Here is an 18,001-nt window from a genome sequence, read left to right as displayed (position 1 = left end):
CATATGCGGCCGGCTTTTGGGTGGTGTCAGTGCGATGACACGAGAGCTTGATATGCAAAGGTTGCGGGCGGTGTGTATGGGGCTTTCACCTCTATGGTCTTGGCTCTTAATTATCTCACTTGGCTCGTATGTTTGAAACTGTGTTTATGATGGTGTATTCCGTAGAGAAGAAGGAGCATGTCCCCATGTAGTCGCTATCTAGCTAACCTGTGTATTACACGGTGATCTTCACAGCCAGGCTCCTCGAGGCTCCGAGGATTCGTCAAGTTTTAGTCAATAATTGTTGGCACGTGATCCAGATATTCCATCTTTGAGGAACTACTGTGAGATACGATGGTTCCTTTGGATGAGAAGCGTGTTGGTGAGTTCGTCTGAGTGATGGCAGCTCTCAGCCCCTTCAAGCGGTAGATATTTGAGATGCAGCTGACCGTGGTGAAAAACTGTCGATCAGTTTTATCTACCTCGGGCTTAGTGCGCTTTGTTTTTTACCCGGTCACTCCGGTTCCAATCTCTTCTTTGATATCGAAAGTGACTGAACGGAAACCAATTTATCAAGAGCTGATGAGCCTTGTCCTCGCGTCACTTGTGAGACCATATTCATTCTCTTTGGCCTCTACCTCAGGCAGAAGATTTTGACCGTCCGTTGGGCATCAAACTCACACGTCACCAAGGTGCTTGGTCTATACAGACCCAAATACTCCCACGGCACCCATAGGCCGTATACAAAAGCCACGATGTCGCCCATTCCACCCCTTCAGCATCTCAACTCCTCACTCCACGTGACCAAGCAAAACGTACTACACCACCACAGCATCCTGCCCGGTTCCTGCCTTGACTTCTTCTATCGAGTCCATTGAGAACCTCTCATCCGCCACCAGTCACACATTCGGTCTGGTGGTTTGGAGAAATCCTAAGAAATACCTCGATGGTGGGGGGCGCAAGTTCAAAGCGGGCCTCTTAACTACATTACCATTTTTTTCGCCCTTTCTCTTAGTGCTTGATTGCGATTATAATCGATCCATCTTACTCAGAAGTAGATTCAGGCTCTTGGTCATTTAACCGCTGCCATCTCTATTAAGCTTTAAAGTAGCAAGAGGCTTTGAGAGTAGTCTTTCTCCCATTCGAAGTACCTCCCTTTCCATATAGACTTCCATCATGTTAGAGGAGCTCTTCTACTACAGTCTGAAACTGTTCTAGATTGTCCTGATGAGCTTGTCTGCTTAACGTATGTAGCCTTCATGTCATTTGGAATATAACGAATTCCCTTTTAACACATATATCTACTAACGCAGAGAAGGCAGGATGAGATGCTCATTGACGTATTGTAGTAACCTACGCTCAAGTATGACATACTCAATAACAAATCTTTTGCCGCTCTATTTTGACATTATCTTCACAAATAGTCTCATGGTCCTCATCCCCTATCTGATGTGAGAGCTCCCAAAGAGGCTTTGAACCAAACGCAATTGAGAATCACGACCTCAAAAGTGAGTGATTGACGACTAAGAAGGGGAACGTCTACTAGGACCGTCTCAGCCTTAAACTCCAAGGGACCCCACCCTGGTCTAAATGCAACGCCAGCTGGCTGTTAGCCTCACGCGATCTGCTCTAGACCTCAGGCCATGTAAGCACAGCTCTGACGTAGGCACCTGGGAGTGCTAGGTAAGGTACTAAGGTAATCATGATCTCACGGCATCTTCAGCACTGATGCAGGTTCTAGCGCCGAACGAGCTGCAAAGTGCACATCGCAGCGCGTCAGAAAACGAAGCAGCTCAGACAAAGTGTCACAAGCAAGACAAAGGTACGATCAGATCAGACATCAGCTGCAGAGCCGTTGAAAATTCATTCCCGGGCCACGGCGGGGGTGCTACGGCGTACGACGATGTTAAGCCGGAATCGCATTGCTCGTCCCCGAGGTTGACCGCAGCCGAAGCCGGGCTTCTCGGACGGACATACGGAAGCCTTTCCCCATGAAACCATTACCGATAGGTTGCGATGGGAAAAGGTACCTTTTTCGGGAACTGAGAGCACGAGTTGTTGAATATCCCCCCCCCCCCCTCTATCATGAGGTCTGCGACGTTTCCCAACAAAATGCAGGAGAGCCAACCGGTTGAGGTGAGGGGTCAGGTCGCCTTGGAGGTACGGCAGAGAGATAATTAGCTGCCCTGGCCTGTTTACTCCAAATTCGCCTCTCTTGACGTAAGATAGCGTCCCAGCTTCTGGTTTTCTTCATCCTGCCAGGTCTTGTGCCACTGTACGCCCTGAGCTTTCTTTATTAGTCGGTTGTCTGCAGCTCAGCTCCCCCCGCATTCTGGCGCTGAATAGTTTAAACAACCTAACGATCTAATCTTTGCAGGATACCAGAGATCCCCCATTGCACCACGACTAGGGAATCGTACGTTGATACAAGTGGGTAGACGCTTCCTATTCCCTTGGCCGGTTGCAGAGCAGCAGAGCGTATAGCAAAGAACCAAGAAGAAAGAAAGGAGAAGTCGAAAGTGGAATATCGCACCGAAAGGGAAAAAAGAAGAGGGGCGTCTGGGGACAACCTAAGACTGGGAGATATCGCGGGCTTGGCCGACGTAGTGGGGAACCACCCCCGGCCTCCACAGGCGCATACCACTCCCATTCCCCTGCTGCCCTGCTCTCTCTTTCGCCCGGGCTCTCCAGAAATACATACCTCCCAATTTTTGGTCACCTCACATCTCGCAGTCATTGTCAGCGGCTTTCTTCTCTCACACTGCTGTCGCCAGTCGCACCACCACCACCAGAGCAGGCGCGCCTTACCAATTGCCTCTAAGCACAATTCTACTCTGTCGTTCGCTTCCTCCCATCACCAAACCCATCTGGCAGCTCGTGAATGCCAGCGCACCAAACCGAAGCTCGCTCCGCCCAAGGTAGCCCTCTTATCGCTACTGCCGCCCTGCTGCACCCGAAGGTTCCACACCACACACCACCACCGAGGATGAAAGTCTAAGGGAGTGGCGCAATAGTTGGCGAGATTTTCACCAAGAGACGTTTCTCACCTCACTCCATTCCGAAAACACTTCGTCCTACTCTGATATCGCATATCGAGTTCTCGCCGCCATGCCAGACCACGCTGGAACGGCGGTCGCCGCGCCGCCCCAGAGCGGCTCCAACCCGACCCCTCCCAAGGAGCTATACCCCATGGTCAACTGGAAGTATGACCTCTTCCTCTGGGTCTTGGGCGTGCTGGTCGACCTCTTCTTCCGCGAGGTTCACCCTCGTGGCTCCTGGAAAGTCCCCAAGTCGGGTCCTGTTCTCTTCGTCGCCGCTCCTCACGCCAACCAGGTCAGTTTTCTGTCTTTTTTTTTTCCTTCTTCACCCCCCTTGTCGAAGCAAAGCCCCCCTGTCATTGTCACATGCTAACGCCTGCAATCTCTGCACATAGTTCGTCGATGCTCTCATCCTCCAGCGCACCCTCCGACACGAGGCCGGTCGTCGAGTCTCCCTCCTCATTGCGCAAAAGTCTGTCCATGGCTTCATCGGCTGGGGTTCGCGTCAGGTCGGCTCCGTCCCCGTCGGACGCGCCCAGGACGCCGCCAAGCCCGGCGCCGGCGTCATCTATCTGCCCGACCCCATCAACGATCCTACACTTATCCGCGGCGTTGGCACCAAATTTGGCCAAGGAGAGGGCGAGGTACACGGTATGCTGTTCTTGCCCTCTGCCAAAAAGCAGACTGGCGCCAGCATCGACATTGCACAGATTATCGGACCCGAGGAAATTCGCATAAAGCGCCCGTTCAAGGGCAAGCTGTCGCTTGAGCAGCTTACCGGACGCGATGATATTGACGAGAATGGCAACTTCATCAACAAGGATCTCAAGGGATGCAGCCCCGGCTTCAAGGGAACCAAGTACAAGCTCGCCCCGCACATCGATCAGACCAAGGTGTACGAGGCCGTCTTTGACCGTCTGAGGTCAGGTGGCTGCGTAGGCATCTTCCCCGAGGGAGGTAGCCATGACCGCACTGAGCTGCTTCCCCTGAAGGCTGGTGTTGCCATCATGGCACTTGGCGCCCTCGCCGAATCCCCCGACTGTGGTCTGACGATTGTGCCCGTTGGCATGAACTATTTCCACGCCCACAAGTTCCGCAGTCGCGCCGTCGTCGAGTTCGGTCCTCCTTTCGAAGTTCCCCGGCACTTGGTCGAGATGTACAAGAACAACCAGAGACGCGAGGCCATCGGCCAGCTCCTCGACAGCGTATACCAGGCTCTGAGCGCCGTCACCGTCTCCACCCCTGACTACGATACCCTGATGATGCTTCAAGCTGCTCGACGTCTGTATAACCCCACCGGAAAGAAGCTGCCTCTGCCTGTCGTCATTGAGCTGAACCGCAGACTTGCCATGGGCTACGAAAAGTACAAGGATGACGCCCGGGTCGTCCATGTGATTAAGTCTGTCAAGCAATACAACAAGGAGCTACGCTACGTCAACCTGCGCGACCACCAGGTCCAGTACGGCAAGATGTCCATCCCCAAGGTCATCTTCCTGTTGTTCTACCGCGTTGCCAAGCTCCTTGTTCTGCTTATCGGCGTACTGCCCGGTCTCATTCTCTTCGCCCCTGTTTTCGCCGCATCCAAGGCCATTAGCGTTCGTAAGGCGAAGCAGGCTTTGGCTGGCTCGACGGTAAAGGTTCAGGGACGCGACGTTATGGCTACATGGAAGCTTTTGGTCGCCATCTTCCTCGCCCCGACTCTATACCACTTTTACTCGGCCATTGTCACCTACAAGGTCTGGCAGGATCATCTCTGGGGTCGCGTTCCTGAATGGGTACCCTGGTGGACGACATACTTGGTCATGTGGCCCCTCATGGTGGGTATTACATTTGCTGCGCTGCGATTTGGCGAAGTCGGCATGGACATCTTCAAGTCTCTGAGGCCTTTGGTCCTCTGTCTGAACCCCGCCTCAAGCTACAACATCCAGCAGCTGCGTGCGAAGCGCGTTGACCTTAGCTCCCAAGTGACGGATCTCATCAACACGCTTGGACCCGAGATGTTCCCCGACTTCGAGAAGACCCGCCTGGTGGCAGACCCGTACAAGGCCGACGGATACTCCCGACCGCGCACACCGCCGGCGCGCCGCGATAGTGACGCATCCAGCGCCTACGATGCCGCGACGCCGCCGTCCATCTCTAGAAGACAAACCCAGCAGTCGAGCCGCGCGATGCCCCGCAACGAATCGTACAGCAACATTGGCGGCGTCGGCATCTTCTCCACGCGGCCACCTTCCCGGTCTCGGAGTCGGAGCAGCAGCAGCGGAGGCGGACTCGGGTCGGGCGGGTTCCACATCAGCGGGTTCACGACTCTGGACTCTGCGGGTGGGTTTGACGAGGCTAGCAAAAAGATTCGCGAGGCGATGAAGCTTCGTCGGAGAAAGAGCGGGGATCACAAGATGGAGCTGGGCGCGGACGAGAGCGAGGATGAGGAGTACAACGAGGCGCGCAAGAAGAACACATGATGTTACAAGAACAGAGACACATAGCAACAGACGCAATAAGCTCTGAAAGAGAAAGAGAAAGCGAGATGTTGAAGTTGTGGAGACGGGGGTTGGGCGCAAGGTGATTCCAATCAAAGGGTACCGTACGGTACGTATAGACAGCGTTTTAATAGTTTCAATATGGATTCCCATTTTTTGTGTCTTTGCGAATCAGCGCCGGCCCAATTTCTGCGTCTTACCTCACAGAGTGCTCTGTACGGAGAACCTAAGAGTGTACGGATACGGATGCTTCGTCTGAACGTTGGAGTGGATTCGCGGGACTGGGGCAAATGCGCAACCAATTACGGCGATTACAATGTTGACCGCCGCATCTCTTATCTCCGTCCGGCCGGTACGGAGTAAAGTACCTTGGTGGGAGGTGTGGGAGGCCGCAGGATCTGATAACTCAAAAGGTCCCCCTCCCCTCCCTTTCCCCCATCCACGGTGACGCTAGTTAAGGTATTCGAGACAAAAATTCGCACGCGTGGCTTTTTGTCGAACCGGCTATTCCGTGCCGCTGCCGGCCGGAGTTTTCAGGACGTACTGCGTATTGTCCGCGGACCTGTGCCTTTGGCGAGGCCGAGCGAGGGGGAATCTCGGTGATACGAGCACTCGTTGGGGAAGGCAAGCAAATCACTGCGTCCCTTTTGTAGGGTTACAATTTTGTACATTAATAAGGACGCGCGCGGGACCACGGCGGAGACTGGGGATAAAACTCCAGCAAAGGGCGGGTGCCTTGTTGGTCAGCTTCGACATTTTAGTCTTTAACAAGAGACTGTATTGGTTCAGTTTTCGGCCCACGGAGCTTGCGGCGCGCCGGTTGAGTGTTGCCGTCCTGAATCCCACCTTTTCTCCCCTCAAACATTCCATTCCCGATTCCTGACCACCTCGTCATTGTTTCCCACACCTTTGTTAGGTCCGAGGAAAAAAAAAAAGGAGCCAAACCCCAAATACCCCACATCCCGCCACCTTTCCGACGGGTGGGCCGAACGACTCTACTCCGTATGTTGCTTTCCTTTCCGAACCGGTCTTCAGCCCTTTAGTTGTAGACCTTGCCCCTCTTCTCCATACGACTTCCACCCCTCCAAAGCTACAATCTTCCTCGTCTCCTTTCTTTCTACTACGGTGTAGGAGAGTCGCATTCATATATCGCCCTTGCGTTCCCACAATCGCTTCTCAATTTGTTTTTAGAGGAGCACCGAACAAGAAGGCAACCATGACGTCCGCTTTCAAGTCCTTCGTCACGGGCGCCAAAAAGTTCGCCCTGGGCACCGCCCACGGCGTATCGGCCCTCGACCTCTTCCCCAAGACGGACCCGGCCGTCGACGGCGAGGACTGCGAGCACGACTGCGAGAGCTGCCACGTCAAGTACCCCAAGGGCTTCAAGATTGATGAGGGCGACGAGCTATATGGCATGGTCAAGGGGTGGAGCACGCACGCGCTCGTGGCGACGGGGAAGAGCGATTGGGTGAGGGACGTTGCGGACGAGAAGGGGAGCGTGATGGAGGCCATTGGGAGGGCTGCGGCGCCGAGTAATGGGGTAAGTAGCTCTGAGCTCTGAGAAGAAGACGACGATGAAGGAAGGGAGTAGGTTTCGCTAACGAAGGTGCGACAAAACAGAAACTCATGCTCTCGGCCTCCAACATCCCGACACCGAACCACTCGAGCGATTACACTGAACCCACGACCGTCCTCCTCCTCCCGGCTTTTGTCATCATCGACCACGTCACCCCGAAAAGCGTGCCGGAGCTCATTACGGAGTTCGTAGACAAGGCGCCGACGAATACCTCCCCGCTCGCGCCGCTCGCCCTTCCGACCTCCGTCCCCGTAGCATCGACAAACGGCAACGGCACCGACACGAGCGCGGCCGCACCGAGCATACCCCCCGAAATCTCCCGCCGCCCGTGCCCGCACAGCGCGCTGATCCTCCTCTGTTCGCAAAAGACGCGCGACGCCCGCTGCGGACAATCCGCGCCGCTGCTGCGCAAGGAGCTGGAGCGCCACCTCCGGCCCTTGGGGCTCTTCCGCGACATGGACGACGAGAGGCCCGGCGGGGTGGGGATTTACTTTATTTCGCACGTCGGCGGGCACAAGTACAGCGCCAACGTGATGGTGTACCGCCGGCCCGACGCCTTTGGGCTGGACGAGGCGGAGCGCGTCAAGGAGGGAGGGGAGTTGGTGCCCAAGGCGAGGACGGCGGCCGCGCTGCCGGAGACGGAGGATGTGGGTGCTGCGCAGTGCATTTGGCTTGCGCGGATCAAGCCTGAGGATTGTGAGAATTTGGTCAAGTATACGATTTTGCAGGGTAAGGTTGTGAAGCCTGAGACGCAGTTGAGGGGTGGATTTGATAGGGCCAAGGGGATAATGAGTTGGTGAAGTATTGTAGTTCTGCGTTTTTTCTTTTTGCTCTTCTTAGAGACGACTTTGGGCGCATCCGTGGGGGATTCATGATCAGGGCCATTGGGATACAGGTCTGGGGGGCGTTGGAGGATACGACACTTAGAGGAAGACCGGACGGTATTTGGTAGACAAGAGCTTTCGATAGACGAGGGTTCCAGCTTTGCAGAATGGGGCGCGAGTGCCAATATACCTATCTATCATGCTTACAACATTATGAGAGGATTCGAGCTTTGGAGCGCGGAACAGGAGAATGTCTAGATGTAAGCCAGCTGCGCAGACGATGTGGAGGTGGCCAACTCGAAATTACACAACTAAGGTCGATAGTGTCTTCCTCAGACGGTGTTTGAGATTGCACAATTAGATGTGAGCTTTAGTTCAACAAATGAGGTAAACCATGGCCGTTGCACAGCAAACCGAGTCTCCGCACAATGACCGAGTCGACCGGAGTAGGGCTCCACTTCTACCGGCCCGCCCCGCACCCTCCAAAAAACCAGTGACGAGACTGGCAGACCCCCCCGAGCTGCAGGCGCGTTAGGCTGGGCCGCGATAAGATACGAGGGGAGCAGCGCAACGGGGAACAGACCCGCCCGCCGTGGTCACCCAGACAACAGCGCTAGCGTAAACAATCCCCACGACCGCTCCTTCGTGGGTGCCCAGTACTACCGCCCTTCAGCTCACCGACACGACCATCCCATCCAGTCCCGTCCCAGTCCCCCCAATCAATCTTTCTTATTGCACAACGACGACCAGAAACAGAAAAACAATTGCAATCTCGGGACGTAGCCTGGCGTTGAGCCATCTCCCCTCCCCAGCTTTGCATTTGCCGCCCTTTTTTTTTTTTTTCCGTCGTCACCAAGTCTCCCAAACATGGTGTGAGCAGGAAGAGACACAATTCCGTATAGCTGTCGGGATTCCTCTCGCCTTTATCCAACATCCACCAAGCATTGGAATTACATCACCCGCCCCTCCCGTTATTTTGGCCGTCTCTTCTTCATTCTTCTTCAGAGCAAGCTTCAGTATTCCCGCCCAGCATTCCACACGAAGGAGGGGGGATAGCATTGTTTTCCCGTCCATCCATACCAGCAACAACCCTGTCTCGAACCGTGTTGTTTCCCGCCCCCATTTTCCCTCTCCTCGACAATGGGCTCCGCCGCCGAAGGAGATAACAATGGAGGAGGCCGCCCCAGGTCTTCGGTCCTCAAGAGCTTCATCCACCGCCGTAACCAGTCCGAGGGCTCTGCGCTCTTCACCTCGCCGCCCTCCGTCCAGGTCACCACCACGCCCGCCCAACACATCTCGGCCGCATACGCACAGCTCGAGGGCAGGATGCCGCCTCCTCCTCCCATCCGCACCGAAGGTCTGGGGGCCCTCGGCGAGCTGAACAACCACTCGTCGCCCCGCAAACAACAACCGGTAGCAGACAGCAACCGAGACCGATCGCGCTCGCCGACCAAGTCCGCCTTTAGCAACATGTCCTTCAAGTCCTTGGCTAAGGAGGCCCGAAAATCACGCGACGTGTCCCCCGAGAAACCCAAAAAGACGAAATCGAGCACGAACCTGGCCGGCTTCCTGTCTCGACCCCGATCGACCATGTCCCTGAACAAGACCACGAAGGAGGAGGAGGAGCGACGCCAGGCTAAGGACAAGGAGAACCGCACACCCCCGAGCTCGACGTCGAGCGCCGACATGACGGGTGGTCCGGCGCCGCCCATCTACGCACAATTCTGCAGTCAGGACCTCGGGAGCAATGGGCTGCGTGGAAAGGCGTCTTTCGACGCGGGTAGTGGACGTTATGGAAGCGACGCCTCGAGCGACCTGTCCAAGAAGCAGAGACCCAAGTCATACCACCCCTCCACCGCCATCTCCGAGCACAAATCTACATCGGACCTACGCAGCAGGCCAAAGATGGACGGCCGCGAACCTTCTGCTTCGGAGAGAATCAAAAGCAAGGTCCAACGTCCCAAGCTCTTCACAGCCTTTTCCGCCGCTGGGTCTAGCACGAAGTCCAAGGCCTCGGATTCCGCCGACAGGCCCATCGACCCTAAAGCGATCGACCAGCACCTCGAGGCCATGCTCGATCGACGCAACATCCCCGAGAATCAGCGCTACAAGATGCGCAGCCTGGCAGATACAATCAAGATGGAGTTCATCCGACAGGACTGGGCGGAAATGGCGGCCAAAGAGCAGGCGGGCGTCGCTGACACCACTGCCGAGCCCACCTCTGCGGCGACTGGAGGCTCTGATAAAGAGGAGACACAATCCAAGCGCTCCCGCGGGAGGAGCTTCACCCTGTCGCGAAAAAAGGACCCCAAGGAGCCCGCGTCCCCGACGAAAAAGTCAAAGGGCGAGAATACCTCCATCGGTCGTCATTTCCGGAGCAAGTCTACCGAGAGTGTGGTGAGCGAGCGGCCCGTTTCGGCGAGCTCGACGGGGAGCAACGGCATTCTTTCTAAGATCAAGTTCGGCCAGGGGCCGGGAGACTACGTTTCGTATCTGCGTAAAGTGCAGAAGCCGGAGTTGGTTGAGGTTGGGAAGCTGCACAAGCTGCGGCTTCTTCTGCGTAACGAGACTGTCTCGTGGACCGAGGACTTTATTAAGCAAGGCGGCATGGAGGAGATTGTCGGCCTCTTGAAACGCATTCTCGCTATTGAGTGGAGGTAAGCTGTGATTTCTTCAAGGGCGGGAAACTGCAAATACTAACGAACAACAGAGAGGAACACGACGATGCCCTTCTCCACGAAAACTTATTATGCTTAAAGGCTTTGTGCACCACAGCGCTGGCCTTGCAATATCTCCACTCCATTCACGAGGACTTGTTTCCTAAGCTCCTCCATATGCTGTTCGACCCCGAGAAGAAGGGTCCCAGCGAGTTTACTACACGCAACATAATCACGTCAGTGTTATTTACATACATTGAGTCAGCCACGCCCATGGAGCGCATTGCCCGCGCGCAAAAGGTGCTCTCCTTCTTGCGCAACCCCCAGCCCAAGGAAGAGGAGAGGCCGCTCGGCTTCGTGCTGGAGATGCGCAAAGACCGGCCGTACACGGTCTGGAACAAGGAGGTCGTCAGCGTCACCAAGGAGGTCTTTTGGATCTTTTTACACCACCTCAACGTGATTGCCCTGCCGTCCGAGATGTCGACCAAGGGCGGCGCGCCGCTCGGCACAATCACAAACGGCGCGTCTTCTTTCCAAGACCCGCACGCCTTTATGCATCGGCACTTCCCCTCGGAGCGCCCCCCCGTTCCGGCGGCCCCCTACGTCGGCGGCGTGGAGTGGGACGCAACGAACTACCTCGCCTCGCACCTGGACCTCATGAACGCCATCATCGCCTGCACGCCGACGGCGGCGCAGCGCAACAACCTGCGCAACGACCTCCGGATTTCCGGGTGGGAGAAGGTGCTGGGCGGCAGTCTGCGGCTGTGCAAGGAAAAGTTTTACGGCTGCGTGCACGAGGCGCTGCGGTGCTGGGTCGCGGCGGCGACGGAGGACGGGTGGGATTCGAGGGATGTGCGGTACGGGCCGCCGCCCGAGTCGCGGAGCGCGAGCCCGAAGAAGACGCAGAAGGCGCAGAAGCCCGTTGACGCGGCGCCCAAGATTGAGATTCCGAAATTGGATTTTGGGCTTGATAATCATCGGGTTACGCCTGTTAAGGAGAGGGACGTTTGGCTTTCATGAGGGGCGTGAGCATCGTGAGCATCATGAGTATCCATGAGCTTGTGGAAAGATGGAGACTATTGTACATTTGCGACGGGAACGGGTCGAAACAACAGCATGGGGAAAGGTTCCAGCGGCACGATCTTTCGACATGGAACGCGTCGAGCTCGTTTGGGTCTTCCCTCAGTGTCAGTATCCCGCATACACACATCACACGTTGGAGATTGTCAACGCAGGCGAGGGCTGAAGCAGGAAGAAGACGATGAAAAGAAGGCGGAAGAAGAAGACGAGGAGAGGTTCGCGGAAGCTCTTGGGGGCGCTGTCTCATTTCCTTGTGGGCTTTTTTTGTTTATCATTTTTCCTTTTCGGGGTTTGGATCTCTGGGAGAGGAGGAGTTGTGTTTTTGTTTTTTTTTCTCCTTTTCATGTGTGGTTTTCCTTCCTTGCATGGGGATGGGATCACGAGGGGGAGAGCAGAGAGAGGAGAGGGAGAGAGAGGGTGAGAGAAGTTGTCCTGGGTATACATGCACATACGCACAAACAGAGTGAGAATGAGAGAGACTAGGGGAGAGAGGGGGAGAGTGAGAGGGGGAGACACATCATGCTGCCTAATGCTTCTTATGAAGGGCAACGTTTATGAATTGATGATCATCATACATAGAAAAAGCCATTATTTTCTTGTGCTGTAGCCTGTCCGTTCGTTTTTTTTTTTTTTTTCATTAATGAGGGAATGGGGAAAAGAAGGGAATTCAAAGGGATCGCGTCGAATCAAATGTTTCTGAATATGGCCTTTTGCCTTCTACGCGGTGACTTTCCCTCCGGGCCTTGACAAGATCTGGATTGTGAGGGAAATCATACGGTGCCGGTATGTGTTTTGACTCATACGGTACGCAGCGATATGGCCTTACATGCTCTATTTTACTATAGCGATTTCGAATCCTAAAGAAACGATGTGATGCGGGATTTGTAGGGCAAGTTTGCGCTGTTTGTGGAGGGCAGGCTGGAGCCTTTTTACTTCTGCCTTATGTGGTGGTTCTTGTTTCTCCCGGCTTCACAGGCGCAAAAAGATCGACCTCGAACGGGATCAGGCTTTCCCAGGGAAATCACTCGGCGCGGTACAGCTTCTCAACTACGCGGTCCCCCCAAGCACGCGCTTAACTCCAACATAGCGATTTTCGGTACATATCTGTGTATCTTTTTTCAGAATCGGGTTCTATGTGCTCTGGGCATCCGGCAAGTAGAACGTAAGGTAAGGCAAGGTAGGTGATTGACACCCCCCTCTCATCAGATAGACAGACTACCCTAGGCGATGCCCTTTCCCCAGGGTCTTGTGAGGTTTCAACAGTTTAGCAGCCCTCTTAGGAGCAAGCATCTGCAACTTGTATTATTTGCGAGTCGTAGTATGATAAGACCTGGGCCTCCCCTCCGTTGATGAAGATTCCAATCCCGTTCTGTGGAAGGGGGAAAAGATGACCTGTTAAACTTGAATTCTGACAGAAGCCTAACCGAGCTTGAACCCTTCATTAGAAGAGATACCGAATTATCCGTGAATGTTCTATACGCACTCCGTCTTCCGTGCGCAGGGCAAAGTCAAAAGTGAGTGAGGCAAGAGAGAAGAGGAGGGGGAAACGATAGAGGCCGGGGGCGGTCAGCCTGAGCCGAGGGCACGGATGTCAGACAAAGTCGTCGGGTCTCAAAATGGCAGACGAGTTGGAAGACTCGGAGATGACGGGGGTCAACACATTTGCACAAATTGCCCGACAGCCAGCCCTTTTTCCTTCCCCGCGGGCCGCTGGTCGGTAGAGCAGAGTGCGGTGTCGGTTCATGATTCGTAAAGGGGCGCCAAGGGTCGAGTCCTATAGGAAGAAGTTACGGATTAGTTCTGACAGTAATGGTGGTGGTGGCTCGCTTGAAGGACCCTTGCGGTCGTCAGTATCAGTGCGTTGGAGTCGCAAGGGATTTGTGACGAGAAGATGGGTTATGCATTGCATAGGTAGCTCCCACCCCAATGGACGCCTCCATTCCCCCTAATCCACGTCCTTGGATAACGACTTTGTCCCACGAATGAGTACCACCCCACAGTGAGAGGACCCAAGCGTTTGCCGTAAAGTCACGATGTAGGACTGGGTGTCTTCATGTGAGCGAGGCACCTCTGCCGACGCAGCAGATGGTTTGCAACCCGCAGAATCTCATCGTCCAGTCGAGCCCGAAAGTTCCCGGCAAGGTATGGTCATAACCTTCCAACTGTATTTAGAGATTGCTCCGGTGCGCCTTAAAGGCATCAAAAACGGATGTACCATTCAGCACATCCGCCTTGACCTTGTCGTCGGCAGCTGTGAGCTTGGGGAGGAGCTCTAGGACCTTGTCGACTTGATCCCTGGGGATGACGACAACCCCATTCACCGGATCAGCGAAAACGAGATCGCCAGGGTTGACAACCGTGCCATCGACATTGATAGGTACTTCGACTGCCCAAGGGGTACTCTCTGCCCCTGCGCCAACCGTGGAAAGTCCCCTTGACCAGACCTAAGAAGGTTCAGCGACCGGTGAGATGATTAGGGGACTTGGAGAAGATTTTAAAGGACCCGGGTGGTTTATTCGACTCACCGGTAGACCCGTGCTGGTTAGTTCGTCCAGATCCCTGGCGCGACCTACTACTACGACCGCCTTCGCTTGCCTAACCTTCATCCTCACAGCCATGATTCCTCCGCAGACGGCATTCTTCTGCCCGTCGGGCTGTCTGATGATCACGATGGTACCAGGCTGGGTGATATCAGCCCAGTGCGTGTTTTTGGGAATATTTGCCGCGGGCGAGTCCAACGTTTCGCCCTTCCGAGCGAAGAGTATCGTGGATGCTGGTGCTATGGTGATGGGAGCATCTGCGGGGTTCGGTTGGCCCAGCAGTTGCAGATCAGGCAGGAAGCCAGCCCCGGGTACTTTGAGCTTCACGAGTGCATCTGAAATGTCACAAGCGGTGAAAGTTTGAAGAGCTGCAATTCGTTCGTCGTGCGTGCTGGTCATGGTAGCGTTAAGCGACTAATCGACAGTGGAATGAGTTGTGAGATTTTGGTTCCTTGTACAGAGACAAGTTAGGAGGCGATGTTTTTGTAGCAATTACGGAACCTCGGTTGTAAGTGATGATGTTGAAGCCAAAGATATTGTACGAATGTATCAGACAGTAGCTCGCATTATTTTGGTTCCTAGAGGTCAAACATTCGACGCAGCTAGGGGCCGGGTGAAGTTGGATGCTCGGGAGCCGCCGTGGGACAGCCCCTCCAATCACATGCCGTCCCAGATGGAGGAGGGTGGGCTTTGCAGGAATGCACGTTGGAGGCTTGTGCTTGGTGGGGGACCTCATGGAGCATCTGCGCGCAGCATCCGTACCCGGTGCGGTAAGGCACTCTCGGTATGTAGTGTACACTACTGTGTAGGCTGGAACGGCTGCGGTGCCACCTTGGCAGTTGCGCAGAGTCAGACGCTGTGTGGCCTTCTAGATGTTTCCAAGATTGCATTTTCTGCAGAGATGTCTGTTGATGCAGCAGCGTTGTAACTTGTTGCTCACAAGAACGAGAAGGCGGAAACAGACCGCGGGCCCAGATTATTGCGAAAGGCGCGATACCGGCCTGGTTGAACAGCCCATCTACCGGGTCCAGGGAACACGGGCGGATTAAGAGCCTATATGGGTGTGGGCAGGAATCCGATAGTGAGACTGGTGGAGTTGAGGTGCAGCAGTCGCAAGTAATGCCTGCCGGAGAATGAAGGGACCTAGAACCGTTGGATTCATTGGCTGACTGTTGCCATTGGCCGGCTATATCTCCGCCTCTCGCTCACACGTCGAACCAGTCTTGTGTGCGCAGACAGCGGTCGTATCTATCGCTGGTGGTGAGACAGGAGGAGCAGTTATAAGACAGAGACCATCCTGTCGATCGGCAATATGTACACTGTAGGCGAAGTGGTCGATCAGTCACATGATGAGACATGGGCCGGCGGGGAAAGACGATAGAGCGCGTAGGTACGGATACGTATGTATGTAGTCGTAGCGTGATTATTCGTCAAAGTGCTGTTGACAATGGGATTGTGTGTGCGGCGTGGGCTCGCTTCTCATGCAGCTCTTTGGCTGTGCCGCGCGACTTTTGTCGTCCGGAGCTTGGGGACATTGGCGGACAGGGAAGTTTGTTAAGGTAGGCTTCGAGATGGGTCGGTTCCAAGTGTCCGAGATGCGGCCCTGGCCCCCTCGGAGTTCGCATGTTCCTGAAAGAGGGCAGACGATGCGGACAAGCGGTCAGACTCTTGAATTATGGTGGATGCAGACGTGGGCGACGTGCTTCTCTGCGGCCGAAAGGAGAGAAGGATGTTCGTTGCGTCGGGAGGAATACGGTGCCTGTCTGGTGTCGCCATGTCGCCGTGTTGCCCAGCCACGAGTAAGGTCAAGCAGATACCTCAGGTGGGTAGGAAGATCATGCGTGCGGAGAAGTATTCGAGTATCTTGTTAGTAATTGAGGTAAGTCCGGTGTAAGCAAGGTGAGGTTCGGGGCAATAGTCAATGGTAACTTGTAAGGTAAGGTAGGAAGGGATCTAGACTCGGGAGGAGCCAGCGAGTGCGACAAGACGACGGAATCTCAAGCTCCAATTGGGAAGCAGCGCCTCGCACTCCCGACCAATGGTCAACGTCGCTCTTTAAGTACCTTAGGTATCTCATCTCACACCGAGAGAGCAAGAACGACGATGCTTCCTGTACCTACCTTATCACAACTTCACGTGGCGACAAACGTTACCTGGAAGGTTCCGAGGCATCGTACCTTACCTTAGGTAACGAGGGAAAGCATGGAGTGTACCTTATAAAGAGAAGGAGCATCAAGTATTGAAGTATTGACGTGGTATGTTTGGCAGGAGAAGATTACGGGCCCGGGGGGGGGGGGTGCTTCCGATTGCATTCTTGTCATTCGTGTCTTCCACACATCACCATACCACCCATCCATCCACCTTACCTCTCGCAAAACCTACCTACTCTATCATAGTTTCTCAAGATATCCAGAGGCAAACAGGCGAGCATCAAGAAAGTGTGATGCGATCCTGCAGTGGCTGTCACTCTGTTCGACCCGTCTACTTTTCCACCAAACAACAATGCCTGTGTGCTAAACGCTGGCCTCTGTCCGTATGCCCCGTATACTTTGCGTCGCCTTCAACAACCTCTCGAATCATTGGCAATGCAACATTGGCCCCAAATCTGGGCTATAGTAGCTATACCCCTCACTCACCGGGGCCAATCGCCGGCCCAAGAGGGAGATACCGAGATGGCGACGACTCCAACGACATGACACGGAGCGCTCGTCACTGGCCATCTATCACCAACGCGCCTGGGGTCTGTCCACCTCGCTATCCGTCCGGCTTCTGTTTGTCAAGCACATGAGTTTTCCACGGCCACCACGCCGCCTGACCCCTGGTCTTTTTCTCCTCCTCCTCCAGAAACCCCGCCAGAGATCTCCGTTTATTACCGGGTTCCAAGCAGGACAATGATCAGGGGTACTGAGTATCTTCTGGGTACCGCCCAGGCATGTGGCCGACCACGCTGCACTCGCTACCAGAGTACTCCGTCTTTGACGATGAATGTAAGCCCGCCACTGGCGCTGCTTTTGCAAAGTTGTTCCTGGCTGGGTCTCCCTCTGGCATTAGGTTGGCTGCGCTGTGGGACGTAGGTGGACAAAGCCCAACGACCGCATGCTCGACGGCCCCGATGGCATGGCAAGTCCCGGGCCGCTGAAGATCATGGATGGTACTGGTCTTGACGGGGAACGGGAACGGGACAACACTGGATGGTTTCCACAAAGTCTCCCTCCCGAGTCCCAAGGTCTCAATTCAAGCTCCTCATTCTAATCATCCCCGTTTCTCTGCTTCAACTGCGTATGTCTGCGGCACGAGCTGATAGCTAGCAGCCATTTCGAGTCATTCCGCTTGACTCGGGGGGAGACACCTTCTTTTCTTTTTCTAAAACATGCAAAACAACTGACATCTGTTCGTCTAGTCTTTGCGTGAGACATATGCCGCGCCGCGCGTTGCGTCGGCTTGGGCCTTGGGGTGTCCGCGGTGGAAGAATTCAGGGTTCACAATGTCCCTCATGACTGATACCGACAGTCTAGAGCTAGGCATGCCACAACCACGACCACAACCAAAGTCGTATAGGCAGACAGGGCGATTAGGTACGAATGAGGTCGTTCTCGGACTCGTCGGAGTCATCTTCAGGCACCAAGACACGGGCGTGCCCTGCTTGCATTCATAATCATGGTTCACTGCCTTTCTGGGAAACCCGAGCAGTCGAGCTGGAGACGGTGACCTTGGCATCATGGCTCGAGGGATTGTCGTTGCCTTCACAAGGTGAAAGTCGCTCACCGAGCCAATCTAGACGGGAGAGCTTCATGGAGACTTTGTTTCAAGACGAGGGTTCCTGGCTC

The 18,001-nt window shown here is 54.8% G+C and overlaps 6 protein-coding genes across 6 annotated transcripts; 5 read left to right on the top strand and 1 right to left on the bottom strand.

The window, feature by feature from the left end:
- Positions 1-3,087: 3,087 nt before the first annotated feature.
- Positions 3,088-5,479, top strand: CPAR01_12523 (acyltransferase; the record flags this gene model as incomplete). Its single annotated transcript, XM_060496779.1, has 2 exons — positions 3,088-3,312; positions 3,413-5,479. The coding sequence occupies 2 exons, from the start codon at positions 3,088-3,090 to the stop codon at positions 5,477-5,479; spliced, it is 2,292 nt and encodes a 763-aa protein (XP_060344312.1).
- Positions 5,480-6,713: 1,234 nt separating this feature from the next.
- Positions 6,714-7,873, top strand: CPAR01_12522 (uncharacterized protein; the record flags this gene model as incomplete). Its single annotated transcript, XM_060496778.1, has 2 exons — positions 6,714-7,037; positions 7,118-7,873. 2 exons carry the CDS (start codon positions 6,714-6,716, stop codon positions 7,871-7,873), a joined length of 1,080 nt encoding a protein of 359 aa, XP_060344311.1.
- A 1,164-nt stretch (positions 7,874-9,037) lies between these two features.
- CPAR01_12521 (GTPase binding protein Rid1) lies at positions 9,038-11,574 on the top strand (the record flags this gene model as incomplete). The annotated part of the gene is made up of 2 exons (XM_060496777.1): positions 9,038-10,554; positions 10,608-11,574. The coding sequence occupies 2 exons, from the start codon at positions 9,038-9,040 to the stop codon at positions 11,572-11,574; spliced, it is 2,484 nt and encodes an 827-aa protein (XP_060344310.1).
- A 2,228-nt stretch (positions 11,575-13,802) lies between these two features.
- Positions 13,803-14,573, bottom strand: CPAR01_12520 (DlpA domain-containing protein; the record flags this gene model as incomplete). The annotated part of the gene is made up of 2 exons (XM_060496776.1): positions 13,803-14,078; positions 14,160-14,573. 2 exons carry the CDS (start codon positions 14,571-14,573, stop codon positions 13,803-13,805), a joined length of 690 nt encoding a protein of 229 aa, XP_060344309.1.
- A 1,172-nt stretch (positions 14,574-15,745) lies between these two features.
- Positions 15,746-16,045, top strand: CPAR01_12519 (uncharacterized protein; the record flags this gene model as incomplete). Its single annotated transcript, XM_060496775.1, has 1 exon — positions 15,746-16,045. The coding sequence occupies one exon, from the start codon at positions 15,746-15,748 to the stop codon at positions 16,043-16,045; it is 300 nt and encodes a 99-aa protein (XP_060344308.1).
- Positions 16,046-16,431: 386 nt separating this feature from the next.
- On the top strand, positions 16,432-16,962 carry CPAR01_12518 (uncharacterized protein; the record flags this gene model as incomplete). The annotated part of the gene is made up of 1 exon (XM_060496774.1): positions 16,432-16,962. The coding sequence occupies one exon, from the start codon at positions 16,432-16,434 to the stop codon at positions 16,960-16,962; it is 531 nt and encodes a 176-aa protein (XP_060344307.1).
- Between the last annotated feature and the right edge of the window lie 1,039 nt (positions 16,963-18,001).

The sequence above is a fragment of the Colletotrichum paranaense genome, assembly GCF_030867605.1.
Source record: "Colletotrichum paranaense strain IMI 384185 chromosome Unknown Scaffold_11.1, whole genome shotgun sequence".
NCBI classification, from domain to species: domain Eukaryota; kingdom Fungi; phylum Ascomycota; class Sordariomycetes; order Glomerellales; family Glomerellaceae; genus Colletotrichum; species Colletotrichum paranaense.
This window is presented reverse-complemented; position numbering and strand designations above follow the sequence as displayed.